General features: G+C 40.6%; 1 protein-coding gene across 13 annotated transcripts in view; it reads right to left on the reverse strand.

The window, feature by feature from the left end:
* Nucleotides 1-19,086, reverse strand: part of DST (dystonin) — a 462,719-nt gene that overhangs the window by 261,545 nt on the left and 182,088 nt on the right. For 11 of the 13 annotated variants that reach the window (XM_043542402.1, XM_043542401.1, XM_037894239.2 and 8 more), the window contains 3 exons: nucleotides 8,051-8,140; nucleotides 4,998-5,075; nucleotides 2,376-2,468 (listed from right to left, as the gene is read on the reverse strand). In XM_043542402.1, coding sequence (XP_043398337.1) covers nucleotides 2,376-2,468; nucleotides 4,998-5,075; nucleotides 8,051-8,140 — 261 coding nt within the window. Of the gene's footprint in view, nucleotides 1-2,375; nucleotides 2,469-4,997; nucleotides 5,076-7,413; nucleotides 7,513-8,050; nucleotides 8,141-19,086 lie in introns of all 13 variants that reach the window. The other 2 variants (XM_043542397.1, XM_043542400.1) reach the window with 1 other exon arrangement.

A 19,086-nucleotide genomic window follows, 5' to 3' on the forward strand; every position in this document is an offset into this window, starting at 1 on the left:
TTTAAAAATTAACCATAAACTGTTTCCCCCCAAAAATATGTGAAATGCACAAATAAAACAAAGACTATATCCTGGAAATATATATGCCTTGTGTATTTTCCGCACCAAAAGGGCAGAATAACTTGCAACATATATGCCCAGCAACGCATGCAGAAGAAATTAATAAAAGCAATATGCTACCATTTCTACCCCCTGTATGTATTATTACCAAGGGCTCCATCCAGCAGAATATAGCTGCAACCTTCTGATTTGCACAGGCCGCAGAAGGCAGTGACATATTTTAGAGCAGAACTTATGCTGATCTGGGACTAGGCTGGTGCTGACTCAGCGCACTACAGCCATCTCCTCTCCCAATGAACCAAGCATAATTCAGATGCAGGAGAGAACTGAGCCTCAAATGTACACTGTATGTTTTATTTTTGCATATGATGCCTTCCTCTAGTATAAAAGCCCTTAGAACCATTTTCTGTTTTGGTGAAATCTCATTATCCCCCAAACAAGCATCATGACTGTGGCAAACAACTTAGAACACTAACCAGAGCCAAAAAATCCCTGCTACCTTGCAAACCTCCCAGCTTGCAATGTAATTAGAACAAATATAAATAACAGAGCATAGTGCAATATCTTCACACTGAGAATTGTTGATTCCAATTCAGCCAGCATCAGCAAACTTTCTTAACAAAAGACAAGGTAAAATTCAAAAGTAATGTGTAAGGTGTAGAAGTCAGATCCCTCATATTCGCTCTCCCTTGGATCTGTTTACATCAAGTGAACCTGGTTATCCCATCAACTGCACCAAGCTACCATGGACTCCAAAAGAAATTGTATGCAGGCAACTGATGAGAGGATCAGGCTCCAATGTGTAAAGAAGTCTATATTAGAGCAAAGGGGTTTAACTTAAAAATCACCTCGGAATTTGGTCCAGAGAGTGCACCCATTCATGTGTAAAGAGGCAGAACTCCAACAATATGACTTTCTAATTTTTAGTTATTTCATATTTCCTAGAGTGGTTTAATAGTTATTTATTTTTAAAACTCTAGTTCTGTTCAAGTCTCACACATTAGATCACAGCTACTGCATATTGGTATGACATAATGTACAGGTTGGTGGAAACAAACATTAAATGAGACTGAATTAGACCTACAACTGCAACTCAAGAAGTTTTCTATTTAAGTCTTGTGCAATGGAAAATAGCTCATGGAAAATAATGGTAAACACCCTGTCAAAGTGGTTCACATAATTTATAAATTTATTTCCCTCACTATTCTTTATAGATAGAGACAGTTACTTGAGGGTTTTACTTTCATTGTCTTTTTACATACACCCAAAACTCTCCTCGGTGCTTCACAATACTGATAACAAGATAACCAACAGGCCAATTCTGAAAGTGCTTATGCACATGACATGAGTAGTTCCAGTGAATGTAAGTATACTTAACCCCTACTTGTTCCAATTTTCATAAATACATATACTTAAACATAGCATTTTTCCTATATATTTATGCTCCTTCCTATTCCTGTTTAGGATTTATAGTTAGAAAGCTAAATTACACTGTAAGAGGCTTTTGGTAATACAGTTTTTAACCAAAAATCCTGAACAGTAACAGTATGATGCTATGCCACATATTGTTATTTGATTATGCAGGCTTCTGATCATTTAAAATGCCTGCACCAGAAGGAATTGGTTTCTAACAATACTGCAGTAGTCACACTAAATGAGGTTTAACAGTCATCCGCACTACATCATCTACCTCCAGTGCCATTGTCTAACCCTAATTTTGAGAAGCAATTCTATACCACATACTGTAAAGATGAATTATACTGTACACAATCCAATCACTGTGGAAAAATTTTAGTGCCAGCCTAGTGTGATCCAGTACTACCATCAAATGTATTGCCTTCAAAATTAAATGTTTTTAAATGATTCGTATTTTTAGAAAATGTTAGAAGTAACATTTTTTCAGTTCTCAAAATCAGCAGAAAACAAACTCCAAAAGATGCAAAAACAATTGTATTTTTCTGATCTTATTATTCAACAAAAGAAGCCTGTATGTGAGCAACAAAACAAGAACCTTTTATTAGAACTGAAATAAATGCACAAAAAGCATTGTTCTTTATAAAATTAACCATAAAATTGGCTATTTTTGTAATCTCTCTACAAATAGGGAATGAGATGTCTAACTAAGTAGCTTATGATTCAGTGTGTATATTTGATCATATAAGTCATCAGAATTTTCAAACACTGGAGAAGAGAGATCCCACATTATACAGTTTCTACAGATTCCTACTGCAACTGATTTGTGCACTCATGATAATTGCCTACCAGAGAACACAGTATCTGACTGAACATATATTGTCAAGAGAAACAAGGCTTACCTGAAAGTGCAAAATTATGGTCCATATTAACCCCAAAGTCAACTTGGGATTTCCATCTGTTATGTCATCATTTCTAATATTTACCAGTTTCACCTGCCATTGTGGAAAAATAAATGTAAAAGCTGAAACAAATTGGTGCTGAAAACGTTTATTCCACCACTCGGGTTTGACTGTAAACTAAACACTACTTGAATCCGTAATGTATTCAGTAACAAACATATTAGGCCACATTTCAATACAATCTGTCTCCTTTGTGCAGTGCAAAGGACCCAGCTTCTGGTCGTAACTGGCCAGTTGAGAACCACACTAGCGGGGAGGAACTCTCAGCTAGAAAGGTTCCTGTGCCAGGTGTCCCGCATCCCGGTGCAAAGGGCATGTCAGAAATAGAGAGGCTGTGTTAGGGGTGTAGTACATCAGGGTACGGACAAGAGTGGACTGTTGTAAATCATCCCAGGGCCGAGAGCAACACAGGACAGCCCTTAGACTGAGGGAACTATAACTGGCTCCCTGGCACCCTCCCCCTCCACCCACTCTCCTGCACCAAAGAGAGCTCAGCTGCAGGAGAGAATTTGACCCACTAAACCAATGACAATATTTTATAATGTTTACATTTCTAATAATAATTAATCATAAATAAGCACATATATAGCACTTCACACCTTCAAATTGTTTCTCACATCTTAACTAATGAACAGGATTAAAATTATTAACTGAAGTTTCAAAATCAATGGTCAATCATATTTGCAACTCCAATAATCTCTCATTCTGAATGGGTTACTGACACCTTTTGGTAACCTATTATTATCATCTTCATATATATTATTCCACTTCATCATATATACATATATATAATATAAACATCAAGAGCATATATATGTATGTATGTATAAAATGTGCCTATTTAGTTTGTCAACTGAAAGATGACCCAAATAAAATGCACTTGATGCTTATATTAATCAATAATTATTTGTGTATGTTCTTTAGGATACACACTGCATCAACATTTAATATGCAAGGCCATATTTTCTTCTTGACTCCCCACATAGGTATAACTACTGTCAGTAGGCATTCCCCATGGAACAATATATATATATATATACACACAAATATATCCCACAGTTATAAAAAAAAATTAAGAGATCCTAATTTTTCCCCTCCTATTACATTATAAAAACTGTTCAGTTTTGACAAAAATGTACCCTACAGTCACATATTGCTTTTATTTTACTCATTTGCCTTTCCAAAGTTAACCCTCACAATTATGGATATTTGGGGCCTATCTAACCTAAATCACAATACACTATTTCCAACGGGAAGTCACCCAACCAATCTTCTGCAAGATGTTTTCCAAATATCATTTTAAAATGTGCCTTCTCTATTTCAGGGTTCTTGGGAGCTACCCCAACTGCTGGCAAAGTTCCCTTATCCTTGAAGTCTGTGATAACCACTTGTGTGCAAGTATCATCTTCCTCCAGACTGGCAGTCCCTCTGGCAGGGGCACTGAAACCTTACACAAATTAGGGTCACACTGGTAACTTGCCAAGGTCCCAAGAGCTGCACCTAAGCTGTGTAAAATAGAGGAGACTGCACAGTAGCCATCCTATTTAATATGGACATGCAGGATGAAAAGACCACCGATGCCACCATACAATATTCTGCCTTGATTCAAGAGTCCTGAATACTCAGATCATAACAGATCATTGCATGCTGAGACCTATAATCTCCATTGACTGCTGCACCTTAATAAAAAGGAACATGGTTGCGCATTGCATGTCTTATGGATTTATTGAACCAGGGTCTCCCATTTAGAAATAAGCTATAGCACTACCAAACCACCAGCGTCTAGGCTGCACAAATATGTTATTTTTGATTGTCAGCCTGTGTGGCCATTCGTTTTCTTAGTGCAGAGCCTATTTCCACTGAGGTTAGCTGCAAAGCTCCCATTGACTCCAGCGGTACGGGATTGAATCCTCATTGCGCAGATGTCAGCAGGTGGCATTTCTTATTTAAAACAAACGTATTGCTATTGTGTCACTTTTCTATTCTTCCAGCCAATGTTTAAAGCCAGCAAAAAACGCTTATTAGCACCAGTTCACAGCTCACGACTCTTCATGCCAGCTCTGCCAGCACCAAAGGGCTGTAAAGCCGCCATAAGTGATTACTGGGGAATTCTCAACAAATTACCTGCCCCAGAACATGGAGGCATCATAGGATGCAGGTTGGGGGAATTCCTGTGAAAAGGGAGCATTGGCCTGAGTGCTACTGTGCTCCAGCTATTCTCAGATGCGAGAATGGCTGCCTGGGGCCATCGACAGCTGGGTGTAAGTTAGGGCAATATCTGCAGCTGCTTTGCTGGGAGTGAGATGACACTGAGGGCCCCCTCAGAACAAGGGAGGAACAAAAATGGCTTTACACCTTTGCTCGACATCTCCCCTATCACCAAATGTCCACCACCATCAGTTCAGGCACCACAATAAATCAGATCCTTGTTTCTAACCATTTTTACTGTGTGCATTTTAAAAAAGAACAAATAGCATAGCTGTTCCTTCCCTCATCAAGCTTCTATTACCTGTATAAGTGCAATTTTCACTTAAGCTTTATTTATTAAAACTATTACCATACCTGGCGTTTTTTCAAATAGTCAAGTGCAATTTGTACATTCTGGAGTCTGTGAAAACGCATCCGGCCTTTCTCTCGGGGCTAAAATTAGAAAATGAAAGTTATGAGATTTTCCAAAGACCAAAACTCCCACAAGGTAAAAAATCTGATTTAAAGGTTTCCATTTTAAATCCTTAAAACACTAATGTTTCTACATCTATTACAAAAGTGTAACTGAAACTTAAGGACAAGTAACTGAGCTATGAATTTATAGAAAGCCTGTTTTCATTGCAGTTGAAATTTATTTGCACAACTAGTGGAGAGCAGAATCAAAGGCCCCAATCCTGTAATCTGATCATTATAGTAGGTGCCTGTGTCCCGGCCAAGTGCTACTGATGTCAAGAGGGCTCCTCATGGGCGCAGGGGCCTACCCATATGAACCAGATTGCAGGATCGAAGCCATAGTGGGAAATAACTAGATGTTGCATCATAACAAAAGATTTACAACATTTCAGTTAAACCAAATCACAAGTAATAATCATGTGTACCTCTGAGCTGTCCAATTAATGACTCTGGCAATAATGTAATAAGAAAACTTACCTTAGTATGCAGGTGTGATGTGTGTTTAGATTTTGTTTGTGTTTTAACTACATATTAATAAATATATATTTAGAAACATGTCATGAAAATAAACTCTTTCCTACCAATAGAAATCCTATAACAGTCTTAGTGCCTGTGTACTCCTTCCTCAGGTAGGACTTCATTAACTTCTGTTCTAGCAGAACTGTGTGATCTACTATGTGAACACTTATGCAAGCGAGGCATGAAGAAAGTTAAGGATCCCCCTCATCCCAAAGCAAAAACAAATCAACAAAGAAGAAACTATAAAACAATTATGCATGGTGTGTTAATGGAAACATAGCAAAACAGCATGCAGTTAGTGTAAAATCACCAACAGGAAGAATTACACAGAAAAGGAGTTTTTTACTTAGCTGTCAGAGATCAACCATAGGAAAGTAGTTAAATTTATGTCATCATAATATAATATCTTTCTTCCTTATTTCAGATTTTTCACAAACTGTCACAGTAATATGCTCAAGCATACTACAAACCACTTATACAGCTCAGCGATGAATATGAGTATTTCCTCAGACAATCTCTGTGAAACAGTCAGACAGTCATAGATTTTCCTTAGTTGAACTATTTTCCCCCCTATGGAATATCACGTGTTTGCCAAGAGGAAACATGATGAAATGCAATTGGAAAAGAAGCATAGACTAAAACACAAAAATGGAATTTTACGTTACCATATAAGATTTCAATCTGTTTTAAAACTACTGAAAGGTTTGGATCAATCCCTGCAGTTTTTAATCATAGAATAACTTCCATGAGTGGGACTAAGGACTACAGAATTGGCATCTTACTTTCCAAAACAAGGAGAGTTTGCTGAAGTCCAGACTGTCAAAAAGTAACAATATAAGATCACAGAGGGGAAATATTATACAGCTAAAGTACAAGTGTCTTGAGACACATTATGCCCTTAGATGAAAGCATACAAATTCCAATGAAATCATAAGAGCAGCATGACACACTGTGCATCCAAGGATAGAAATTGGACCCCAACATACAAAGTTGCTTTAGCAAACACTAGCAATGCTGGTTCTACAGAGGCATGAAACAACTTCCTTTGGACCAGCCAATACTCAACATTTTACAGTTTTTAAGTAGATACTTCCCTTCTGGATGACATAAATCAGTCAAAAAATTGGTAATTCAGCATCTGTTGCCATAAAATAAGCCCTACAAGCAATCAATATATTTACTAGCTGAAGCACTACACATAGCTATGAGAACTACCACTGTGCACTATCTACTTTGAAAAGTGACATAGTTAAATCAGATCAACCATCTTTGTGATTATAAAAGAATATTTTCATAATTAATCTAAATTCCATAATTCCACATAATATTATGTTGTACAAATGTTGTATATGAGAGTTTTACTCCATTCAATGGAGCCAAGATTTCACCCTTTGCTTATATTGTTTGCATAACTGCTACATAAATTACAGTAATTGAAAATAAAAAGAAATCTTAGTGTAACTGAATATAAAATAACATAATTACATAATATTTTGATTGTCGCCTACATAGTGTTGTATTTGTACAACTTTTGTAAGTGTAGTGATTGAAAATAAATGGAGATCTTAAAGTTTTGCATGTCACTGTTTGCAAATGAACTGAATGAAAAAAACATCTTTGTCCATATCTCCATCTTATCAGTCTTTTCCAGAATAAGTATATCCTGGTTGATCAGCATGAGTTCTTTTGTCCTTTCCACTGAACTACGGCAGAACACCAAACTAACAGGTTACTTTTAAGTTAGCAGTCACCACACTTTAAATACTAAGTTAGTATAGTTATGGGGGTCGGCACGTACCCCCTTATCCTCATCCTCCACATCCTCATGCTGTTCATACGCGCATGCTTCTGTTGAACTCACCAACCGTAAGGTCTTCAAAAAATCTCGCTCCCTTGGCTAATGAATATAACAGACAGAAGATAGGACAGCAAAGACACAAGACAGACCACAAATGAAGAGAAGAGCATGAACAGAAGAACATAATGAAGAGAACAAATACCAAGCAAGGGAAGTAATGCTCACAAAGAAAGGAAATGACACCCGAGGAGTGTATTAGACAATTTCAGGGACATTTTTTCCTTGCTATTTGTACTTTGTTTTCTTTAATGTGAAATAATATTAACCATCCAACATTTGCTAAAGAAAATCCAAGAAAAAAAAGGAAATGAGATAAAGAACTAGTACATTAATCTATAAAAAGAAAGAAGTTTCATGATCACAGAAGAAGCCTGACAAAAATAGTTCATATTCCCCACACTGTTCATGGAGTTGTATGTATCAAAAGAAATACAACTTATGCCTCTGGGATCAACAGTGGCATAGTGTGGGATATATCAAAGAGAATCCTAACAGCCCACATCTGAAGAGTTAGCAAACTGCATAAATGGGTATATAATGGCCTGAAATTATTGCACAGTGATTAAAAAAAGCTCACCAGGGTATCCCCAGAAAGGACTTCTAAAAGGGAGATCAAGTTATGTCCATCCCTCAGGTCTTCATACAGATCATTCACATGCTTGCGAACCTGCAGAAATAGAGAGGGAGAGAGAAATGAAATTTAAGATGCTGTATCTTTCCAAGAATTCACCATGATATTTAATGCTGTTTTTCTGTAATGTACACACACTTATATATCTCAACATGCCACTTTTGGTTTGTTCAGTCACTATGCCAAGAGAAATACAAAAATAAAATTAGCTGCAATGTAAACTTATATTCAACCCTCTTCCACATTTTCTATATTCTTATATTTTATTAAATATGGAAAGAAGAACAGTGGAAAAGCCACAAGGTAGGCAACAAATTGTCAAAGTAACAAAGGCGTAATCCCTACCATGTTTACTGAGGCCTAATACCTATCTACTTTGGCCTATATAAGGATCAATTAAGGAGGACACAGTTCACACCCAAGTCAGAATAAATTGCAGAAAAAAAAAAGACAGAGCTAAATCCTGCCCTGATTTACAGCCCATGCAAATTGGTTGGATCCAGGCAAAAATGTAACCCATATTTTGGCCCATGAACCAAATACAGCAAAAAATTAGTAGAAACCTATCACTCATTAATCAACAAGAATGTATCTCATCATTCTCAGCTTTCCCTCTTAAACAATGTATCTACCCAAGGCTCGCTTTTTTATCCATCCCATTGCTATAATGACAGGTTTCAGAGTAACAGCCGTGTTAGTATGTATTCGCAAAAAGAAAAGGAGTACTTGTGGCACCTTAGAGACTAACCAATTTATTTGAGCATAAGCTTTCGTGAGCTACAGCTCACTTCATCAGATGCATACTGTGGAAAGTGTAGAAGATCTTTTTATACACATAAAGCACGAAAAAATACCTCCCCCCACCCCACTATCCTGCTGGTAATAGCTTATCCAAAGTGATCACTCTCCTTACAATGTGTATGATAATCAAGTTGGGCCATTTCCAGCACAAATCCAGGTTTGCTTCCCCCCCACAAACCCACTCTCCTGCTGGTAATAGCTTATCTAAAGTGACCACTCTCCCTACAATGAGTATGATAATCAAGGTGGGCCATTTCCAGCACAAATCCAGGGTTTAACAAGAACGTCTGAGTGGGGGGGGAGGGGTAGGAAAAAACAAGGGGAAATGGGTTACCTTGCATAATGACTTAGCCACTCCCAGTCTCTATTCAAGCCTAAGTTAATTGTATCCAATTTGCAAATAAATTCCAATTCAACAGTTTGGACTACAAGCCGTCAAGAATACTATCCCCGATAATGTCACGGCTAATCCGGTGGCTGAACTTTGTGACTTTGTCCTTACCCATAACTATTTTACATTTGGGGACAATGTATACCTTCAGATCAGCGGCACTGCTATGGGTACCCGCATGGCCCCACAGTATGCCAACATTTTTATGGCTGACTTAAGACAACGCTTCCTCAGCTCTCGTCCCCTAATGCCCCTACTCTACTTGCGCTACATTGATGACATCGTCATCATCTGGACCCATGGAAAAGAAGCCCTTGAGGAATTCCACCATGATTTCAACAATTTCCATCCCACTATCAACCTCAGCCTGGTCCAGTCCACACAAGAGATCCACTTCCTGGACACTACAGTGCTAATAAACGATGGTCACATCAACACCACCCTATACCAGAAACCTACTGACTGCTATTCCTACCTACATGCCTCCAGCTTTCACTCTGACCACACCACACGATCCATCGTCTACAGCCAAGCTCTGCGATACAACCGCATTTGCTCCAACCCCTCAGACAGAGACAAACACCTACAAGATCTCTATCAAGCATTCTTACAATGACAATACCCACCTGCTGAAGTGAAGAAACAGACTGATAGAGCCAGAAGAGTTCCCAGAAGTCACCTATTACAGGACAGGCCTAACAAAGAAAATAACAGAACGCCACTAGCCGTCACCTTCAGCCCCCAACTAAAACCCCTCCAACGCATTATTAAGGATCTACAACCTATCCTGAAGGATGACCCAACACTCTCACAAATCTTGGGAGACAGGCCAGTCCTTGCCTACAGACAGCCCCCCAACCTGAAGCAAATACTCACGAGCAACCACATACCACACAACAGAACCACTAACTCAGGAACCTATCCTTGCAACAAAGCCCGTTGCCAACTGTGCCCACATATCTATTCAAGGGACACCATCATAGGGCCTAATCACATCAGCCACACTATCAGAGGCTCGTTCACCTGCACATCCACCAATGTGATATATGCCATCATGTGCCAGCAATGCCCCTCTGCCATGTACATTGGTCAAACTGGACAGTCTCTACGTAAAAGAATAAATGGACACAAATCAGATGTCAAGAATTATAACATTCATAAACCAGTCGGAGAACACTTCAATCTTTCTGGTCACACGATTACAGACATGAAAGTTGCGATATTACAACAAAAAGAACTTCAAATCCAGACTCCAGCGAGAAACTGTTGAATTGGAATTCATTTGCAAACTGGATACAATTAACTTAGGCTTGAATAGAGACTGGGAGTGGCTAAGTCATTATGCAAGGTAACCTATTTCCCCTTGTTTTTTCCTACCCCCGCCCCCCACTCAGACGTTCTTGTTAAACCCTGGATTTGTGCTGGAAATGGCCCACCTTGATTATCATACACATTGTAAGGAGAGTGGTCACTTTAGATAAGGTATTACCAGCAGGAGAGTGGGTTTGTGGGGGGGGGGGGGAGCGGGGCGGGGAGAAAACCTGGATTTGTGCTGGAAATGGCCCAACTTGATTATCATACACATTGTAAGGAGAGTGATCACTTTGGATAAGCTATTACCAGCAGGAGAGTGGGGTGGGGGGAGGTATTTTTTCATGCTTTATGTGTATAAAAAGATCTTCTACACTTTCCACAGTATGCATCCGATGAAGTGAGCTGTAGCTCACGAAAGCTTATGCTCAAATAAATTGGTTAGTCTCTAAGGTGCCACAAGTACTCCTTTTCTTATTGCTATAATGAATCATTATATTCAACTAACCCACTGAGTTCTGGTTCCTCAAACAGTACTTTTAGCACCACTTCAAAAAGTAACTTTTAACCTGAACACGCTCTCCCTTAGGCCAGATTCTGCCTTCAGTTACATCCATGAAAGAACAATGTCAACTATGCTGCACAAGTGTAAACAAGGGCAGAATTTGGCCATGATTTAAGATTCAGCAGTTCTGAGAGGACTTTCAACATTTCTAACTGCTCTGATTTTGGATTATTTTGGCACAAGAGAGGCCATCCAACCTACTAAATTGGGACACAGAGGCTCTCATTTCTCATAGAGGCAGAGACTTTTGACATTGCCTGCCATGGCAGAGGTTGTAGGGCTTTCGTCTACGTCCTCATTTTGGGTCCCCATTAAAACACCATACAGCAGCGTTCCCCAAAATTTTGAGAGTCCTCCCCCCTTACCCTGTCTGCACTGTCCCCCCTTCAGACTCTGAAGTGGGGCTGGGGTTCAGGGGAATGCAGATAGGGGGCTGACACTGGGACCTAAGCTGGGGGTGGATGTAGGACCTGGAGTGGGGTTGGGGTGCGGCTGGAGCCACAGCCAGGGGTGGGAGCAGAGCCACAGTTGCACGCAGTGAGGGCCAGCAGCCAGCCCCACGGCCAGGTGCGGCTCCAGCCCTGCCCCGTTCCCGTCCCCAGTCTCAGCCCTGGGCCAGGAATGGAGCTGCAGCCAGAGGCTGAGGCTGGGGCAAGGCCGGGAGTAGAGGCCCACCGAGGCTGGGGACGGGGCTAGGCACAGGGCTTGGAGCCAGGGATGAGGCTGCAGGCGGGACCGGAACAGAGCTGGGGGTGGGGAGTGGCTGGGTGGCACTCCCTCCCTGCACCCTGTGCGGGCTGGCCTGGGCCCCACTGCGCCCCCCCAAAAGTTCCTAAGCACCCCCCAGGCAGCGTGACCCACAGTTTGTGGACCTCTGTCTTACAGAAAGCTTTCTGAGTTTCCAGAGTACTGTCCGATTATGGCATGCAAAAGGGCAGACGGCCTCTTCTTAGGCTTTTAATCCTGCCACAGGGGCTAAATTCTTCTGCCAATATGAGATCTATGAGATGATCTCTCAACTGTCAGCACATCTGCGTGCGTGAGAACAGCATCAGGAATCAATCCAATTCCTCTTCTGCTTGCAGTAGGGAACTAGATCTGGGCTGTGGGAGAGATTTGTATATCCTTGTTATGAAACAAATAATTAACATATTTGTTGCTAGGTTTAAATAAATGTATTTTAGTTCAAGGTACCTTACTCCTACTGCAATTTACAAAGACTATCATCTTAAGTGGGACTCACAACAGAAGCACATTTATTTTTATGTTGAAAACCAGTCCCAACAAGCCATCTGGAAGATTTTTCCATAATGAATTACTGCTGATGTTTTCCGAGATACTTGCGTATCACATCCACACAGCAAAGGCAATGTAATTCTACTTCTGGACATTAGATCAAGGTAGATATATTGTCAATTGTAAAAAGAGGTTAAATTCTCATACTAGCTAAAAAGAAAAGCCTTTCCTGGATGCTGAACTTAAGAAGCAGTGCATGTCGGAAATGCTGAAGGAGGTTTTTGCTAGAGATAAAAACAAAGATGACATTGTGAACCATGTGAAGCAAGTTCCTCTGCCCAATTCCACAGAGGTGGGAACACTGGAGGTAATTTACGAGGACTGTCTGTCAGCACTGCTTTCCGATTTAAAAAACACCAAATACATGTCTCTTGCAGTGGACAAATCAAGTGACATAAGTGACACTATCTAGCTTTTGCAGTTTCTTAGATTTTACGATGCTGAAATTTTCAAGGAAGAATTTTTGTGCTTAATACGATTAGAAACCTACACCACAGGAGAGAGCATTTTTGCAAAGGTAAGGCCTTTTTGAAAAAAATGATTTAGATCTGCAGGAAGTAAACTTACTTCTTACAAACTTGCTTCCCTCCATGACAGGAAAAAAGAAGGGCTTTTTTTATGTTTGGCACTGATACACCCTTCATTAAACACACTTCACTGCATCATTCACCAGACTGTTTTGTGTGGTAAATTGTCTGGGGACTTGAAAAAAAAACAATGGATATTGTGATGAGATTAGTGAACTACATACGTTCAACTTCTAGCTTGCAACATCGTCTTTTAAAAGCTCTTTTACAAGACATTTCAGCCGAATACAGTGACCTGTTGTAGCACAATGACGTTCCCTGGTTAAGTAAGGGGTGCACGCAAGAGAGATTTTGTGCCCTTCAAAAAGAAATAATAGAATTTCTCTGAAACCACAAGACCAATAAGGCTTGCGAGTTCCTGGAATTTATGAATTATGTCCCCTCTATGTCACAACTAGCTTTTCTGTGCAATATTACTGGTCACTTGAATTCCCTCAACTTGCAGCTCCAAGGCCATGAAAGCAGTGTTGGGGATCTGTTTGAAAAAGTGTGTGCCTTTCAGAGGAATCTTGAAAATCTTTCAAACAGTCTTAACAGGAAAGATGTTGCACTTTCCAACACTGTGTGTTGCTGCTACAGATGAAAATGCTGCAAGAATTTCTAAACAATTTGATCAAAAATTTTAAAATTCCAAAGAATTTCCTTTTATTTGTTCATGAGCCATTTGTTGTCTATGCCGATGGACCTTGCCCTCCTGAAGCAAAGAACATTCTTGATTCAATTTATGAATATGCCTTTCAATAAGAAATTGTAAGGCTCCAGAGCTCAGATGTCTTGAAGGCAAAATTCAGAGAAGTGGGACTTTGTGATTTCTGGACTCAATATGCTGACCAGTTTCAAAATAGCCAGAATTTAGCCATCTAGATCTTTTAATGATGTTGGGCTCAGTGTACCTCTGCGAATCTAGGTTTTCTACCATGAACAATATAAAAAACCAATACTGTAATCGCCTGAAGAGATGAATATCTTCATCAGTGCATGGGCCTTGCCGTGACCATAGGTGCCAACTTCTACTCATGCCAGTGGGTGCTCGACCTTCCTCTGCCCCCAGCCCCGCCCCCATTCCAACCCCTTCCCCAAAGTCCCCGCCCCAACTCTGCCCTCTCCCTGCCCCTATTCTGACTCCTTCCCCAAATCCCTGTCCTGGCCTTGCTTCTTCCCCACCTCCTCCCTTGAGCACACCATGTTCCTGCTCCTCCCCCTTCCCTCCCTTCCAGAATTTGCTACGCCACCAAACAGCTGTTTGGCAGCAGCAACTGCTGGGAGGTAGGCAGAGGAGCAGGGACGTGGCACGCTCAGGGGACGAGGTGGAGGCGGGGAGGGGACAGGAGGTTGGCTGCTGGTGGGTGCAGAGCACCCACTAATTTTTCCCCGTGGGTGCTCCAGCCCCAGAGCACCCATGGAGTCAGCACCTATGGCCATGACCTCCTACAAGCCACTCTTCACAAAGCTTACCAGAGATCATCCATGTCACCTCTCCAATAGATATTCCCATAAACGCGGGTAAAAATTTTGATTTATAAACTTTGTTAAAAGATAGAAACGCTAATACTTATGTTGCAATCAAGGTCTTCATTCACTGGCAATTGAAGTTTGTTTTTTGGGGGGGAAGGAAGGGGTTTGGTCAGGCTTCTGCACAAATGGCCTGCCTCTAGTCATGAAATTCTCAGATCAGCCCTTAAGTAGATCTAATTGAGTGTCACTACTCTAGAGACTCTGGAGAGTCTTGTCCATTTTGCGCTCCCCATCCCCTTCTGTGAAGACAGTGTGCCTAACATTTAGGTATCTACTAATATAACATCATGCAGATTGATGTTTGTAACAAGATGTCTGAATTTTTTGATGTTTCTATTGAGCTAAAATTTTGAAGTTTGGAACACATATTTATTATGGACCTCTGACCTCTCCTATGGAGACCAATGAAAGGTCAGTCTACATTTACATTATAAGAATGGCTCTGATCCCACTCATACAGACACTTTGCATAGCTGGTGTAAAGGCAGCACAACATAGCATTTATTCCCCCTAGGCCTCCTGGCCCCAGTCCTGCATCCTATCCACCGGACCCTTTTGCAAACCAAAGAGACAGGAAGGCAAAAACTTCCAAACTTTTGGAAAATGAACCTACAAACCTTTTAGGGTTCTTCCATCACCAATCACAATTCACAGCATATAGCTAATGTCATTATTTTGTTGCCTTTAGTTAAATGTCTGTGTTTAGAGTTTTCATCCATTCTTCTATTTGCTTTCATTAAGGAACACAGAGAGACCTATTTTTTCCATCTCTGTGTCCACACGAAGAAATCTGCTTCCAAAAACTTCCCAAGAGAATACCCCCCTCACATAGCAGGGAATATCACCAAACAACTAATTTTTTTTTACAGTAAAACCTACAAGTCCAGAAATACAAGAGCTAATTCTGATCTCACTTACACCAGTATTGATCAGGAGGAACTCCACTGAGATCAGTGAGTTAAACCTTGCTGGAATATGCATAAAACAGAAATATACTTTTGGAGATTTTCTTTTAACATTCTAAACCAGCAGTTCTGAAACCGTGGGTCAGGACCCCAAAGTGGGTCGTGACCTCCTTTGAATGGGGTTACCAGAGCTGGCTTAGACTTGCTAGGGCCCAGGGCTGAAACCTGAGTCCCGCTGCCCAGGGCCAAAGCCAAAGCCCAAGGGCTGGCAGCAGGGCTCAGGTTGCAGGCCCCCTACCTGGGGCTGAAGTCCTTGAGCTTCAGCTTTGCCCCCCCGCCAAACCCTCCAGAGCAGTGGGGCTCGGGTTTTTGCCCCCACCACCACCACCAGGGGCAGTGGGGCTTGGGTGGGCTCAGGCATCAGTCCCCCCTCCTGGGGTCGTTAAGTAATTTTTGTTGTCAGAAGAGGGTCGCGGTGCAATGAAGTTTGAGAACCCCTGTTCTAAACAACTGAATTTCAAGTTCAAGCATTATATTATTTCATTTTCTCACCAAGATCAAACCGAACTCGGTCTACCAGTAAGTAAGCTCATTTATTAAAAGAACATGCAGCAACCTCTCTCAGCTGTTCTATCACTATCACTCTCAAAATAAATGATGCTGTTGTGTCTGTCTGACACCAACAGTGTAGGGCAGGGACAAATACGTGACAGGGTCTACGGAGCCTAGAGGATTTTCAGGGGGTTTGGGGCATGCTATGCTGTGCTGCACATGTGCAATGCTTTTTATATTAAATTAAATCAATACATGAACTTTGGGTTTTATTTTCCTTTCAAGATACCACGGTGGTTGGAAAAGGCCAATTCTTATTTCCTAAACTGTTTGTGGCAAAGGCAGATAATTTGGGGGGAAGATGTAGCTGCACTCCTGAAGAGAATGGTCCCACAAGCAAGTACACCCTATTCCAGTGTGCAAACAGAGCTCCAGAACAGAGCAGATCTATTGTGCAGTACTGCCAGCCAAAAGGGATGGTGCACGCTGGGAGGAGAGGAACGAAACATAAAAAGTCAGGGGCACCAGCATATCATACACACTCCCTTCAGCGCTACTCTGCAGAGTCACAGGGCTGCCCAGTTTATAAGTGGGCTAATAGTGGGACCAGAACATACTGATGTTAATTCTTCACCTCAACCACTTGCTCTTTTTCACGTAACAGAGAATATCTGTGGCTTTGGGGGGTTGGGGGGGTATTATTCCAGTCCCTCTCCCCCAACACAAGCCTGTTTAATCTTTTACTGTCTCCTATTTCTTCTTTCATTTCTTATTTCCTGTGGATTTGTCTCACCTGTGCCCATCTTACACAAAGCCTGAGCCTTCTTCTCACCCATCGTCAAAATGCAGAACTATACAAAGCACAAAGAGACAGTGTGATCTAATGGTTAGAGAAAAGGGACTGTGTATCAGAAGGTTCTTGTTTCAGTTCTACCACAAACATACTGTGCGGTCTATAAGGGAACTCACCTAAAATCTATGTACTTCATTTTCCCTTTCTTTTTTTAGTTTCAGTTGCTGTACTTTGACTGCTCTTAGATTGTGGAACTCTAGTCTTCTTGTGCTATGCTGAAAGCTCTCTAAGACACAGAGCGCTTCCTCCTCCGGTGCCACAGTCGCGAACACATGATCAGACGTAAGAACTGAAACCATATTATTCTTTTACCAGAAAATGGCAATCCAAAGTATGTATTAGACAGCAGCCAAGGCAAAGAAGAAGAGCACTTTGCAAGATGCAAATAAAATTTATTTCAGTCAGAACTAAAGCATGCAAAGCACATGTCATGAACTGAGGCACCAGAGGAGGACAGACAAATACAATTCCCAAAACTGCTGAAAATAAATAGGTGCATAGTTCTAGCTTGTGTTCTATAGCTTATTCTTGTACCTGATACATAAAGAATGTACATGACACAGCAACTACATCAAAACCCAGTTATTATAAAACAGTAGGCTGAAATCTGCTATGTATTTGCATTTTTTTTAATGTGAAGAGTGGTTTGATTTAAATTATCTATGCAAACCCACAGGCAATTTGAATCTATCTGGAAAATTAATTTATGATAATGATATAATAAATATTCAGTACTTGCCATGTAAACCAAATGATCACTCAGGTGGCTCTTTCTGAGAGAGAAAAAATGCAATCTTGCAAAGTAAACCACCTTTTCCAGAGTACTGCCATATGTCTCACAGATATTTCAGATACCTCTTGGCATTGTTTATGGAGTGAATGTGGTAGATTAAAGGAGAAAACAGTGAATTGAAACTAAAATAAAAATGTAGATTTAAAATAAGAACATGTTTCCTGAAAGAATCTGAATTATGCAGTGGAAATATCTGGCTAAAAAAGTAGCTGAGGTGGTTTTTAAGACTAGATGACCTGGGATTCTTTACAAGCAACAGATCTGGAAGCAAAGTTAACTAAGTGCACAAATATGGTTTCAAAATGTTTTCCCACTTTGCCAAAGGCAAATTAGATTAGAACTCAAGAAGTCAGAACCATAAGGGGTTGGTTTGGAAAAAAATGTGAACACTTAACTGCCACTGATTTTTGAGTCCAAACCTACATCCACTGAAGTTCAGTGACTTCAACTAGATCAGACCAATTATTGCCCTCTCACTGTTAGATTTACAACAGATTTAAACTTAATTTTTAAGGCTCTAATCCCCAGTAAATTTAAGTCACTGGAAAGACTCCCATTCATTTCAATGGGATTTGGATCAGGCCCTATGTGCAGTACTCAGAACAGTAGTTATAGGCAACATACTGAAGTCATCCACCTTTCAGCTACAGCTTCTCTGAGATAAGGCTCACATGGACACTTACAAAGGCTACTATAATTACACCATTCAATTTAAAATGTCACCAACAGCCAAGTCTCTCTGATGAGAAACTTGTGTGGCCTTTGCAGAAAGCTCCTAACATCATGTTGGGATTCCCTCATTCCACAACTTCCCGGAAAGTGTAGTGGGGAGATTTTATATACACAGAGAACATGAAACAATGGGTGTTACCATACACACAGTATTTTCTACTGCATGCATCCGATGAAGTGAGCTGTAGCTCACGAAAGCTTATGCTCAAATAAATTGGTTAGTCTCTAAGGTGCCACAAGTACTCCTCTTCTTTTTGCGGATACAGACTAACACGGCTGCTACTCTGAAACCGGAAAGTGTATGTCCTTAAACCTATTTCCAAACAAAGAGCAACTAAACACAAAATTTATTATTACTGTTAATATCACTAACAAGGAAGAACCAAAAAGAAACATATATGTGCGTCCCTTCTTATGCCGCCACAAGCAACAGAGTGCAGTCAAAAAGCCAAAGACGCCAGCAGCATATCAGGCAATTAAAGAGCATTTCTTTGATATATTTACGTGGGAGAAAGATAAATCACTCAATCCGACATTGCCAACAAACTTAGTATCCTGAATCATTTCAGGATCAGCGAGGAAACCCAGTGAAAACTGAGATCAAACCATCCCTCCAGACTAGAAAGAAATTATTTTACATATTAAAGGAGACCAGGTATGGTAATGCTATGAAATTAGCTG

This window comes from Chelonia mydas, chromosome 3, assembly GCF_015237465.2.
Source record: "Chelonia mydas isolate rCheMyd1 chromosome 3, rCheMyd1.pri.v2, whole genome shotgun sequence".
NCBI lineage: Eukaryota > Metazoa > Chordata > Testudines > Cheloniidae > Chelonia > Chelonia mydas.